General features: G+C 38.1%; 1 protein-coding gene across 2 annotated transcripts in view; it reads right to left on the reverse strand.

Moving 5' to 3' along the window:
- The window catches only part of bsnb (bassoon (presynaptic cytomatrix protein) b), a 131,223-nt gene extending 118,210 nt beyond the window's left edge, over window positions 1-13,013 (reverse strand). For both annotated transcript variants that reach the window (XM_067431746.1, XM_067431745.1), the window contains exon 1: window positions 12,682-13,013. In XM_067431746.1, coding sequence (XP_067287847.1) covers window positions 12,682-12,860 — 179 coding nt within the window. In that variant the 5' untranslated portion in view covers window positions 12,861-13,013. The remainder of the gene's footprint in view (window positions 1-12,681) is intronic.
- Window positions 13,014-14,983: the final 1,970 nt, after the last annotated feature.

Genomic DNA, 14,983 nt, shown 5'->3' on the forward strand with positions numbered 1-14,983 from the left:
CTATCTATCTATCTATCTATCTATCTATCTATCTATCTATGTTTAAGAAATCAATTTGAAATGAATCAAGCTTTGTGACATGGTGCATTATCCAGCTGGAAGTAGCCATCAGAGGATGGGTACATGGCGGTCATAAAGGGATGGACATGTTCAGAAACAATGCTCAAGTAGGCCGTGGCATTTAAAAAATGCCCAGTTGGCACTAAGGGGCCTAAAGTGTGCCAAGAAAACATCCCCCGCACCATTACACCACCACCACCAGCCTGCACAGTGGTAACAAGGCATGATGGATCCATATTCTTATTCTGTTTACGCCAAATTCTGACTATCTGAATGTCTCAACAGAAATTGAGACTCATCAGACCAGGAAACATTTTTCAGTCTTCAACCGTCCAATTTTGGTGAGCTTGTGCAAATTGTAGCCTTTTTTTAACTATTTGTAGTGGAGATGAGTGGTACCCGGTGGGGTCTTCTACTGTTGTAGCCCATCCACCTCAAGGTTGTGCGTGTTGTGGCTTCACAAAAGCTTTGCTGCTTACTTTGGTTGTAACTAGTGGTTATTTCAGTCAAAGTTGCTCTTCTATCAGCTTGAATCAGTCGGCCCATTCTCCTCTGACCTCTAGCATCAACAAGGCATTTCCGTCCACAGGACTGCCGCATACTGGATGTTTTTCTCTTTTCACACCATTCTTTGTAAACCCTAGAAATGGTTGTGTGTGAAAATCCCAGTAACTGAGCAGATTGTGAAATACTCAGACCGGCCCGTCTGGCACCAACAACCATGCCACGCTCAAAATCGCTTAAATCACCTTTCTTTCCCATTCTGACATTCAGTTTGGAGTTCAGGAGATTGTCTTGACCAGGACCACACCCCTAAATGCATTGAAGCAACTGCCATGTGATTGGTTGTTTAGATAATTGCCTTAATGAGAAATTAAACAGGTGTTCCTGAAAATCCTTTAGGATATTACATATATAGTCATCATTTGTGGCATAATGTTGATTACCACACAATTCATTTTAACTTCTCTTTTTATTCTTTTAAAAAGGCAAAAATCTAGGTTACAGTGAGACACTTACAATGAAATTTAATGAGGCCAATAAATGTTGCAATTGTGCAAACAAGGTATAAGCAATATGTGTGTTTACACGATTTAATGTGGGAAATGAACAACTCTTTTGCCATGACATCACAACACAATAAACAGACTAAAACGATTAAGAATGATGATGTAAACAGCTTTACAGCTCACATTTAATTTAATTTACTTAATTCAAAAATGAGGGTGACGCTCTAATTTTGATTGACAGGTTTAAAACGTGAAGCATTATTCAATGTATTGATGTAATTTCCACTGAAACAGGAAGACAAGCGCGGGTCATATAGAACAGCCCCACCCCTTTTTTTAAATAGCGAATAGCGTTTTGTTTATACCACATCTTGGCCAGAGCCGTTGAGCTCAATAAAGCCGCAGTTTCCCCCTCATCTCTAAATGTTTCTCCTCCTAATCTCTTTCTTATCACTTTAAAATACAGCATTCTGTGCACAATTCAAATGAGTCCGATATGTTTTGTGGTCTGCGCCTTAAATATACTCAAGCATATGATCCGCTCTGTGCTTTCCTGTCTCTGGACTGAAGCTGTGTGTGTGTGTGTGTGTGTGTGTGTACTGCAGCGATTCAAGTGACACTAACATGAAACAAGACTTCATTCGCCCCAATGAAAAGCATATTTGCACTGTCTGAATCGTTCCCTATCCCCTATATAGTGCACTATGTGCCATCCACCATGTAGAAAACATTAAATGTGTGAGAACAAGTGACTGATTTTAGCCGCAGCTTCAACTTCTGTTTGTAACACAGGGGGCGGGATGCTTTAGATTCATTAGATAGAGAGCATTTGATTGGACAAAAAATCTGATGAGAAGCTGAAGTGCAGAGTGATGGCATCATGGCATCATCCATATTTGCAGAAATAAGACTGTACTATTGAATACTTAAATCTTCTAAATGTGTGTCATTGTTTGGAGTATACTAGCTTATAGATAACAGCAAGGCAAACATATTCATACTAAAAGCCAATAAACTTAAATTGTGATTTCATGGGGATTTAAATGATGCACAACACCTGCAAAACTGTCGTAATGTAGCATTTATTGTCTTAGAATGTTGTTTTAGAAAGTTCCAAGTTGTGGAGGAATTCCAGTGAGGAAACCAAACAAACATAAAAGAAATACAACCGAAATATATAAAGACTATCCACAGGAGCATGTTTAAACTAAACAATTTATACTTTTATTATTTGATACACTACCATTTCCATTTCTCACCACAGATTTACATAGGAGGACAATTGTGCAAGTAGAGCTCACTGCATCCTGCGGTGGACATCCAACCCTGTCCACATCCAAAACGTCACCTTGCGACTCTCCACCCTCGTTTTGCCCCGAAAAACCTGCTTTGTTGTATGTAGGTTTCCAGTTGAAAGGGTTTTTATGTGTAAAAGTAGGTTTTGAGTGGGTTTCAGGGATAAGGGCAGGTTTTAGGTGAGTTTCAGAATGTAAATTTCAGATTAAAAGGTTTTGTTATGGAGTACAGGTAGGTTTTGAGTGGGTTTCAGTGTGGTCTGTCATTAAAAGAGAAATACAAGAAGTAAATTAAAAAAGAATTAGGTGTGAAAGTAAAGTCTTCTCGATGCTTCTTGTTTCAAAGTTAAAGAAGACGTGCATTTTCCCCCCGAAACCACTTCACTAGAAATCCAGCCCTGCAGCAAATTTCATTGGTTAAGGTTACAATGATGGGTAGGTTTAGGGATCAGTCTTTGGTGTAGGCAATCAGTACTGTGATTGACATGGCCAATCAAATCTTAAGAATCGGCTGCCGGGCGGGGTTTCCGCTGAACTGGTTTAACGTATTTGGACATGTGCGTGGCTTCTGATGTTACACTTGAATGTGGGCCGGGTTGAATGTCCACCGCAGGCTTCTCCAAATGTGGGGCGCTGTAAAGCTGGGGAGCTTCATAATACATGCCTACCAAAGCCATGCACTAAATTTGAATATGTCCCTGCCACTTTATAACTTAAAATAGTCTAAAAATCCAAAAAAAAATTGTTACATTGTTACTATGGTCTATGTTGGATGAATATTTTGGTGGTGCTCTGCCTCATGCCCTTATAGATGACCTGCGGCTGATGTGGAGAACTATATGCCTATTAGGGCTGCAACAACTAGCCGATAAAATCGATAATAATCGATAATTGACAACGGTTCTAATTATCGATTAGTCAGGTCTGCCTTCTGTACACGCAAAGCTTCCACAAGTCGTGCTTAATTACAGCACTGAATAACGCAACCCTAAGGACAAAAATTCATCCAGAAATAGTGGATGGGAACCGAGTGAGCTGCTGTGGGAAAGGTACTTGTGTAATGTATTAGTGTTTAACATACCCGGGCATTTTACAGGTTATATCCGTATCTGTAAATGTTACTAATTCATACGAGTATTTCCTTTTTTGCATGAAAGCGCATACTGACAACTTTATACTTCACTGAATGAGCACCGGCATGGGGGGGAACGCGCACGTGCGTCAAACAGACAAACGAAGTTGAGAGTGAGACGATAAATATTCAGCGCAAAAACATGAATTTAGCTGAAATATCTGTTGTTGGACGCTAAATTTAGTTTTAAAAAAGGGATAACTGAATATAAATTGAATATAAATGCAAAACATTTCTTATAGCCTATTTACAGGGTTACTGTCCGTGTGTGTGTGTGTGTGTGTGTGTGTGTGTGTGTGTGTGTGTGTGTGTGTGAGCCTGTTTATGTGGTTTATGAGGACACAAATTTGTATAACTACATGGGTATTACACTGGTATTACACTATAAATGTGGTTTATGAGGACATATCAAATGTCCTCATAATTCAAATAGCCTTAAAAACATACTAAATGATGTTTTTTTGAGAAAGTAAAAATGCAGAATGTTTCCTGTGATGGGTAGGTTTAGGGGCAGGGGCAGTGTAAGGGGATAGAAAATACGGTTTGTACAGTATAAAAACCATTACGCCTATGGAGAGTCCCTGTAAACCACATAGACCAACGTGTGTGTGTGTGTGTGTGTGTGTGTGTGTGTGTGTGTGTGTGTGTGTGTGTGTGTGTGTGTGTGTGTGTGTGTGTGTGTTTGTGAAATATCAGGACACAAATGTGTATAATGACATGGGTAAGTATTACAACACTTTAAAAAAAAGTTTTGAAAAAAAGTTTTAAGGCAAAACCTGGTTGCCTTAAAATTGTAAATTGTGAGTTCATTGAAATTAAAATTTTGAGTTAATACAATGAAATTTTTTTGAGATTCGACAACCTTTATGAAAATATTATTAAAAGGTTTTGTAGGTAATTGTGTGTTTTATTTGTGATGACGGAGCCAAATAGGGCTATTTTTCATAATTTATCAAAGTTTTTATGTGGTTCAGATACAATAATATTTAGAGTTTCTATTTATTAAACACATTTCCTTCATTGTATCAACTCAAATTTTTAATTTCAATAAACTCAAAATTTTAAGGCAACCAGGTTACTTACTTTTTTAAGTTAAACCAACAAAAATAAAAAAATAAAAATGTACATCGAAGGAGAGGGTGAAATTTGAGGACATTATTCATGTCCCCACTTTTCAAAATGCTTCTAAATCATACAGGATGGTGTATGATTTAATGACGTGGCAAGGTTTTTTTTGAGAAAGTAAAAATGCAGAATGTTTCCTGTGATGGGTAGGTTTAGGGGTAGGGGCAGTGTAAGGGGATAGAAAATACGGTTTGTACGGTATAAAAACCATTACGCCTATGGAATGTCCCCCCATTTCACGTGTGTATGTGTGTGTGTGTTTATTCTTTAACATAAGGATTTAAATGGTCCTTTTGCACATAATGTATAGCAGCACAGATATATCTTTACAAAAATATCCATGGTTTTATTATAGTAAAACCATGTTTTTTGCCGTATTGATTACCATTTGTATAACTACACAAATACCATTTTAAACTATGGTTAATTTGTGGTTACCATGAAATAACTAATATAATAGTTTTTATTTGTTTTTGGTTGCTTGCTTTATTTGTAGTAAAATTATGGTTATTTATTGGATATATTCACTATGCATGTTTTCATATAGCATTCAGCTGACACGTTTGTTTGAAGGACAGGTTTGGTCAGGATGTGAAATAGTGTTTTTTGTCAATAAAAAAGGGTGTTTATCCGATTAATTGAAATAATCGGCCGACTAATCTTCTATCAAAATAATTATTAGTTGCAACCCTGATGCCTATACCGCAATACAGAGCAGCACTACTGTTGACATACACTGAATATGTCATGCTGGTACAGTAAGGTTTGAAGGCCGGGGGAACAGTGAACAACTAAAGATTAAGTGTCATATGATGGAAGAGGTCTGAAATGCGAAGACGTGGCGTTAACCTTTTAAAAATTGGCCCTTTCGACATGTGGGCCGGGGTGCATCACTATATTCTATCTGTTTTCTTCCTAGGCTTAATAAATGGAACGATTTAAAGACACTGAGCGAGAGCGTAAAGAGAACGCTAAAAGAATGCCGCAGGCTCAGAGAGAACATTTATTCGATTTCTGTGTCATTACAATTCAGGTCCCTTTTATGGGGGTGATGTTTGGCGGCTAAGACAGCGATGTTCCTATCCCATCTGCTGGGAAATAAAGCGCCGGATACTGTTCTCTCTCTCCATCCATCTCCCCTTATTCCTCCTGCCTTTCTCTTGGTCAGTGTTTCACTAATAGCACAAACAACACCTACACACTCCTTCTGAAAAGTCCATACAAACACACTAATAGCTTCTGGTTCCTCATTTTGGCCGTCAGTCAAAAGGACACATTCTGAGTTTGTGCCATGAAAATGATAAAACATGTCGATTCTGAAACTGCTTTCAGGCTGTCGCTTTCACATGCTTCCCTGTGTGATTAGATTCACAATATTATATAGCTACATAATTCAAAATATAAAAATATGATAAGAAAACACAAGACAGTTTGTAATAGATAGCTGGGGAAGATTTGAAAGCATAGATTGTTAAATATTCTCAAAATATTCTTTAGTATACTATCTAGGGTTTCAAATCTTCCCCAGCTATCTTTCCCAGTATTACAAACAGTCCTATAGGAAACTTTTGGAACCACTGGAAAACTAAAAAAATAACTAACTACACTAAAGCTATGCAAGGGGACTATATCATTTTACTTTAATGTACCTCAATTAAAAATATTAATAATTATCATGAAATTTATGATTTAAAAAAATAGTTAATACACTCAAATTGAAACTAAATATTAATAAGACTAAATATCACTCTAATTTACAGTACTGTTTAAAAGTCTGGGGAAAGTAATATTTGTTTTGAATTTATTTAAATTTAATGAATACTTTTATTCAGCAAGGATGCATTAAATTGATTAAAAATATTTAAGTAAATGCATTTATATTAGTGCTGTCAAAACAATTAATCACGATTAATAACATTCAGAGTTTATACCCACTGTAAAAAAAAATACCTGTAAGAAAACGGAAATATTCCGGCAGCTGGGGCGCCAGAAAAAAATCTGTAAAATATTAATCAAACTTATGTAAAAATACAGAAATTTCCTCTTAAAAAAACGGAAATTTGATGTAATACCAAAATACAAGGAATTCCCGTAAATTTAATAGTCAAAATATAAATTACAGCAAATATCTGTAAAACAACAGGCATTTCACTGTATAATGAAAAAACAGTCTGTATTTTTTTTTACAGAATTTTCCTATTACCGTAAAATTACGTGTTTTTTTACAGTGTATATATATATATATATATATTTATATATATATATATATATATATATATATATATATATATATATATATATATATATATATATATATATATATATATGCATGTACTGTGTATAAGTATTATGTATATATGAATACAAACGTGCAAAAATTTCTTAGCTATACACATGTATATGTGTGTATTCAAACACACAACAATTATACACACTACAAGCATATATTATGTAAAGAATTTTTATTTTATTTTAGATGCGATTAATCGATTTGACAGCACTAATGTATAATGTTACAAAAGATTTTCGTTTCAAAATGAATGCTGTTCTTTACAACTTTACACCCTGCAAAGAATCCTGAAAACAATACAGCATGGTTTCTACAAAAATATTAATGAGAAATACTTCTAGCTCATCAAATCAGCATATCAGAATGATTTCTGAAGGATCATGTGACACTGAAGAAGGGAGAAATGATGCTGAAAATTCAGCTTTGAACACAGGAATAAATTACATTTTAAAATATATACATAAATAGAAAACGCTTATTTTAAATTGCAATAATATTTCACAATATATCTATTTTTACTGTATTTTTTATGCAATTAATTGCATAGGGAACTTAGCGAGTAGACTTCTTTCAAAAACATAAAAAAACAGACCCCAAGCTTTTGAACAGTACTTATATCCACAACAATTAACTAGATATTTATTTCACTAATTAAAGGGAAAACGGTTGCAGGAATACAACTGAGTCATTCAAATAAAACCAGTTCATTGAAATGAACCATCCAAATGAAATGACTCACTAAAATGAATCAGGCTTCCTCAGGCTATTTGAGAGAGTATTTGATTTGTAGCTTGTTACTAGTACTGTACATTATTTTAAAAAGCTCATTTAGTAACCGGTATTATTGTTATGACTTCTAGTGAGTTACTCCCCAATATTGCTGCTTACAGTTTTACAAAGCCGACCGCAATGCTGTGAAATTGTTTTAAAGACCTGCTTCGGCGAACATCAAACTTTAAAACCCCCCAAAAAAGATTTGAGAGCGAAAGAAGCCCATGTGGAGATTAGCACAAGGTCTCGCCTCATCTGTAGGCATCACACGCACTTTACCAGTGAATGATGAAGTGGCTTGATACGGTACATAAGACATAACCTCACTCAGACATGCAGCCGCGTCACACACTATGTGTGTGTATGACGGGATGACATTGCATGGAAAAATCTAGGCATTTCGGTACGTCAATAAAAACGCGAGACGGATGCAAAAAGAAAAGAAAATGCAAGACTCTTGGAATGGCCTAAAGAAAAACTAATGTTTCCCCAGCCCAGGTTGTAATATCCTCAGTGGGTTTGTTTCTCCCTCAAACACTCACCCAAGGCTACGACTGCGACTACACACCCATTCAGGAGTTTTAATGATGCCGGTCAGACACAGACAGACAGACAGTACGTGCAGCATGAACATTACTACCGTACAAATGCATCTGTACTTTTCTCACACGTCCAAAGAGATTCAACTTTAGCTTATGAACAAACCAATCAGCCCACAGAGAAACGCTGACATCAAGAATATAGTCTTACTGGGAGAGGCCTGACTACAGACAAACCGACAGCTAGGTCACCCTACTGCAACAAATACATTTCATTTGCATCATTGCATTGTAAATCGATGTTTCAGGTTGGCTACACGGTGTATCTGCACTCCAAAACACTTGAGACGAAGTTGAGCAAGATGCAAAACATGTCTTGCTTCTTAGACAAGGACGTTTAGCATTTTGTCTAGTATATAACAATGATTCTTAACCAGTGGGTGGCAGGGAACAACACTGCAAAAAGCAAATAATATGTTGCAGCTAACCGTATAATTGTGCATATTTAAAATAGGAAAATAAATCAACTAATACAAATTGGAATAGAAAATGAGTCCCATATGTTTTGTTGTTGAAGTCAAGGGTTGTGCATCAAATCAAGCTTTACAATATTTTGGCACAAATTCATCTGCAACTGTGGACGCAAGTCAAATTATCCAGTGGGTTGAAAACTAACTGTATAATTGTGTATACACCGATCAAACATTATGACCACTGGTGGTTGAGGAGAGACCCCTGACATGAATGTGAAGCGCTTTGGGTGTACAGTTGTACATTTGAAAGCGCTATATAAATGCCTCATTCATTCATTCACTGACAGGTGAGAAGAATAACACTGATTATCTCTTCATCATGGCACCGGTTAGTGGGTGGGATATATTAGGCAGCAAGTGAACTTTGATGCACGTGGGGAGCGAAGGCTCCGATCAGACAGACGAGTTACTGGAGCTTAAATTGCTCAAGAAGTTAATGCTGGTTCTGAAAGAAAGGTGTTAGAACCTCTGGACCATGGAGTAATGGAAGAAGGTGGTCTGTCCGGATGAATCGCATTTTCTTTTACATCACATGGATGGACAGATGTGCATGCATTGCTTTCCTGGGGAACACATGGCACCAGGATGCACTATGGGAAGAAGGCAAGCCAGCAGAGGCAGTGTGGTGCTTTGGGCAATGTTCTGCTGGGAAACCTTGGGTCCTCCATTCTTGTGAATGTTACTTTGACACGTACCACCTGCCTAAGCATTATTGCAGACCATGTACACCCTCATGGAAACGGTATTCCCTGGTGACTGTGGCTCTTTCAGCAGGATAATGTGCCCTGCCACAAAGCAAAAATGTTTCAGGAATGGCTTGAGGAGCACAACAACGTGTTTGAGGTGTTGATATGGCCTCCAAATTTCATTAGATTTCAATCCAATCGAGCATCTGTGGGATGTGCTGAACAAACATGTCCGATCCATGGAGGCCTCACCTCGCAATTTACAGGACTTAAAGGATCTGCTGCTAACAGCACACCTTCAGGGATCTAGTGGAGTCCATGCCTCAACGGCTCAGGGCTGTTTCGGTAGCAAAAGGGGGACCAACACAATATCAGGGAGGTGGTCAATGTTATGAGTGATCAGTGCATTTACAATAGGAAAATAAATACGCTTATCAACTTTAACAATGGAAGAGAAAACGAGTCCCATATGTTTTGATGTTGAAGTCAAGGGTTGAGCAATTAATTTGTGAATGTAGATGCTTATCAGATTATATCATCTGTTACTGTAAGGCAAGTTAGACAATAATATTATCCAATTTATTAGTTGTTCTCAACCAGTGGATTGCAGGGAAACAATAGCCTGGATGCCAGCCGAACATCGCCCCGGCCACAAAATTTTTAGGTCGGGCAGTTCGGTCTGGCCTCGCTCCACAGAGGAGTAATTATCTCTCAACAGAAACTGTTCGGACCAATGAAATCATCAGGGCGGGCTTTAGACGATGACGGACAGATGATAAACAGTAATGTTATCACGTCATCAAAGGGGCTTGGATTATATTTGTTCAAATCTTAAACGGAGAGCTTGCTTGTATCTGCATTCACCTTCACTATTTCTCTCAGAAATGATGATCATGTTGGGGAAGTACTCTGTGTATCATTCAGTTCTTTTATTTTTTTACAACACCGGCAAAGATCGTTTATTTCAGCATGCGTGCAGACAGGGTTGCCAAGTTTTTACAACAAAACCCACCAACTACTAGCCCAAAACAATAGCTTCTCGGGGGGGGGGGTTCTCCGGGAAAAAATGGCATTTGGGGGGTAAAATGTGTGTTATTTTGGCAAGGCCTGCTAAAATTCACACTCATGGGTCTATATATCACATAATAGTCGCTTCAACCCGCAGACAAAGAAAACAACCCGCGAGAAAAAAACGCGGACTTGGCAACACGGTTCAGTTGAGCTCTGTTGTCGCTTCAGTGCTCTGATTGGTTGTAGGTCTATCCAATTGATGTCTTTCCTGAGTCACATGGATACTTGTCAAAATTGTATCAATTATTAATGCTATAACATTTTATCATGCTTGTTCTCTCAGAACCCTCAAGTGTCTTTTACAGTGAAATTTTAGTAGCAGTGCATTTTGATATTGGCACTGTTAGCTTCTCGGGGGGTTCTCCGGGAAAAAATGGCATTTGGGGGGTAAAATGTGTGTTATTTTGGCAAGGTTGCCTGCTAAAATTCACACTCATGGGTCTATATATCACATAATAGTCGCTTCAACCCGCAGACAAAGAAAACAACCCGCGAGAAAAAAACGCGGACTTGGCAACACAGTTCAGTTGAGCTCTGTTGTCACTTCAGTGCTCTGATTGGTTGTAGGTCTATCCAATTGATGTCTTTCCTGGTTCGGTTGAAACACGCCCCATAATCACAGCCCAATGGAGCAGTTTCAGACTCATATTCTGACTAGAATTGGGTATGACCATGTAAGGCTAGGGAAACAATGCTAAAAGCAATGAATAAAGTGCAACTAACCGTATAATTGAGCATATTTAGAATTAAAAAAAACAAAAATCAACTTTTAAAACTTTAGAGAAAATGCATCCCACATGTTTTGTTGTTAAAGGTCATGTATCCAATCAAGTTCATCTGTTACAGATGTGTTGTAAGTCTCATGACTCATCCATACAATAAATATGGGTTCAACCAGTTTGTGCCAACCACAATGCGCTTTGTGCAATGAATTATTGACTGCCATGAGCACAAAACTATTGAAATCCAAGAGATGTTTTTGTACAATAACCAATTTTGTACTGTGCTGGGTCGCCACTTCATGTCCAATGTAAAAATCTGTGCGCTGAAGCAAAACCCACTTGAGAACCACTGCAATATTGACCCTGAGAGACTAAATATGCAAGCAGCATAAATTGCAATACAAAGTTTGAATAATTCTAAATCTATCAAATGCAAGGAAATTCACACATTGCATTATTTAAAGATGTAGAGGGAGACAGAGCTGGGGATGTGAGAAGGGTGGGGAGGAATAGAGAGAGGTGCTAGTGAAAAGATGTTCGCTTGCACGTGTAACAGATGAGTCACATGGATACTTGTCAAAATTGTATCAATAATTAATGCTATAACATTTTATCATGCTTGCTCTCTCATAACCCTCAAGTGTCTTTTACAGTGAGATTTTAGTAGCAGTGCATTTTGATATTGGCACTGTTAGGCGTGGTTGACAAACCAAGGAAATAGACTTCATTAAACGGCCTGACTACATCATACCGAAGCAAAATGAGGTTTATATGAATAAATAAGAGTGTATGACACACCTCAAATAATATCAGAGCATACCTCACTTCTATACATTCACACCCGAGATTTACATAATTATTTACTATACAGCTGAATGCATATGATTATCTATGCTGGCTTAATATGCATCTGTCAATAATATCAGATCATATACATCCATTAAAGCTCAGAAACTAACATAGGTGGCTTGGTTCTGGACAGAGCAGGGCTAACAGTGCAGACTGTCTGTAATGAATGCAAATATACACTAAAGAAAACACACAAAACCTAAACATCCTCATACGGCTGTGTATATGCACATATGCATGCTCATATGTAAATAGATATATGCATCAAGTATGCCAGAGATCAAATAACCCCATGAGTTCAGCATATGTTAGTTGATTCCTGATCTCGTGCACATAGAGGTTTTTAGCTGACAACTGGCTTAGTGGGTTTAGGTCATGCATATCATTGGATGTAAATTATCGGGTGTGAAGTCCAATTAAGTAAAGACTGTTTAAAACATAATCATTGATTCTGAATAAGGCTAAAAGTGACTATGGTTCTTATAAATGTAAAAGCACAAGATTAAACCTCACAGACTCGTATCGTGTAGCACAAAGCATTGCACTGAAATCATGAAAATATACATGTGCCACAAGCTTTTGAAATAATTAGGGATACCTGTTCATTCCCGGCCCGTGCCCGGTACCCATTCCCCCGGCAGGCGCTCCGTTGCTCGGCTTGTGGAGCTGTCCACCGCCCGCTGGTGCTGAAATGGAAGCCGGGGCTCCAGCCGTGGGGACAGCGCCTCCCGGTTGCCCCGGCTGGCCCTCTCCTTCGAGGCTCGCTTCATTCCCCATAGTCCCTCTGAGTGAGACGGAGGAGAAAGACGAGGTCTGCTGACTAGCGTCTGATGGGGTGTATTTAAAAAAGCTGGGAGAAAACTCAGCGCAGCTCCTCTTCCGCCATCATCACCTACAATCCAGCATCCTGAGCGGAGCGCGCACGCGTGCGCCCAGCGGAAGGGCTCGACCGAGCACGCGCAGAGCGGGGAGCGTGCAAGAGAAGAGAGGCAGGGCGGAGGAGCGGCGTGAACGCGCTTGTGTCCTAGATCTACAGTCCTATAGACTCAAGCCTGGTAGAAATGCATAGATTTCTGATGTCTTGAAACAATGAGGGGGAAAAAAAATACTTAATGTAATCTAGTTCAGCTAATCGCATGGATTTCTAGTGTTTAAGCGCCTCTGCATTAAATTAAACCAAATTCTAATTATACTGTATTTTAGCATTATTATTTAACATATATAGCATTTATGACTATTAAATGAGCAAGCTAAAGTTGATAGTAGCAAGGAAAAATAACTTAACCATAACATATTAATACAGATTAATTTACATTTTGGGACAAATTATTACTTGTATTTATTTATATATAAAATACATAAAATAATCTACACTCCCCAAGTCAAATACTATCAAAATAATGAACAGTCTTCATAGGCAAGGGCTAGTTGTCCGTTCAAACATTAGAAAAAACACAGGAAAAATCTTGTTTGCTGCCTCAACTTACATTCAGCATTTGAAGTGAAATTTAAAGGCCATTTTTCCGATTTAAACTGAATGGGACACAAATGGGACACAGCCCTCCAGGAGTGATCAAGACACTGTCGTCATCTTCGTCAAAGTTTCATCAGTCCATCACAACTACTGCATCAGAACTAGTGCGCTGGTAATATTGTGTGATGTTAAGAAAACCTTTGAAGCAGAGAAAGTAAAATATTAAGCATTTAACCCACAGCCATCCAACAAAAACAGGGAACAGATTCTTTGTTGGGATTCTGTGGAAAACATGATATTTGCAGGAAAAGAAAGAGAAAGCGTGAGCCCGGTGGATAAAGAAAGGCACAGTGCTCTTTCGAAGTCACCGAACCTCTCTTCCAGATGGCACAATTTTCATTTCACACCCAAGCAGAGCTGCTCAAATCATCAATCAGTTCAATCAATACTCATTTTGAGTCCATCCCAAGCTGTTGCAGCAGACACTAAGACTCTGTGGCATTAATAGATGGTCGCTATATATCCTATAGCAAAAATCTCATTCACCTGTATGAAAAATAGAATAAGGGAGAATGAAAGAGAGAAAAACAGAGATTTGCTTGCGTTGCAAACAGACTGATGATACTAGGATGCCTTTTCATCACGCTCTTCCAGTTTAAAAGTTTGGGGTTAGTAAAGATTATAGTTTTATTCATCTAGAATGCATTAAATTGATCAATGGCGACAGTAAAGACATTTATAATGTTACATATATTTAAATGTCCCAAAAAATGCTGTTCTTTTGAAATGATGGATCGTGAACAAAAATATGAATCCGTTTTCAACACTGATAATAAGAAATGTTTTTTGAGCACTAAATCAGCATATTACTTACGTTTAAAAGTAATGTGTTACAATATTGCATGACTCCCTAAAAAAGTAACTTATTGTGTTACTTTCATTCCGTCACGTTGGCGTTACTTTTCCTAACCTGGACAGGGCAAAAGTGGACAGAAATGTGATCACACCTCCTGCACAATAGAGGGCCCAGTTCAAGCAAACCTTTTAGCTGTTCTGCCATCCTGGGTCAGAAGAATAGAGGACGCAGGAGAAGGACGCTCAACACTGGGGGCTTCTCAATACTCAAACTGATGCTTCCTCCATCCTCCATCCTCCAGCCCGTGACCAGGAAGCCGGTCGCCAATCTCAATTCTCTAATTGCACACAGGTGTATCCTTCCTATACATCCTAAGGGGGTGGAGATACGATACGAGGAAAGTAAATGAGGATGTGCAAAAAAAAAAAAGAGAAGCCCCCTCTTACTTTAGCAACAAAAAAATTAAACACTTGGGATGTTTAACTAAAGTCATTTTTGTTCAAACATATTGGTATGTTTGAACTGGTTCATCAAGGCTCAGCAGCAACGACTTGGTTAAAATAAAGTAAG

Source organism: Pseudorasbora parva, chromosome 22 (genome assembly GCF_024679245.1).
Source record: "Pseudorasbora parva isolate DD20220531a chromosome 22, ASM2467924v1, whole genome shotgun sequence".
NCBI lineage: Eukaryota > Metazoa > Chordata > Actinopteri > Cypriniformes > Gobionidae > Pseudorasbora > Pseudorasbora parva.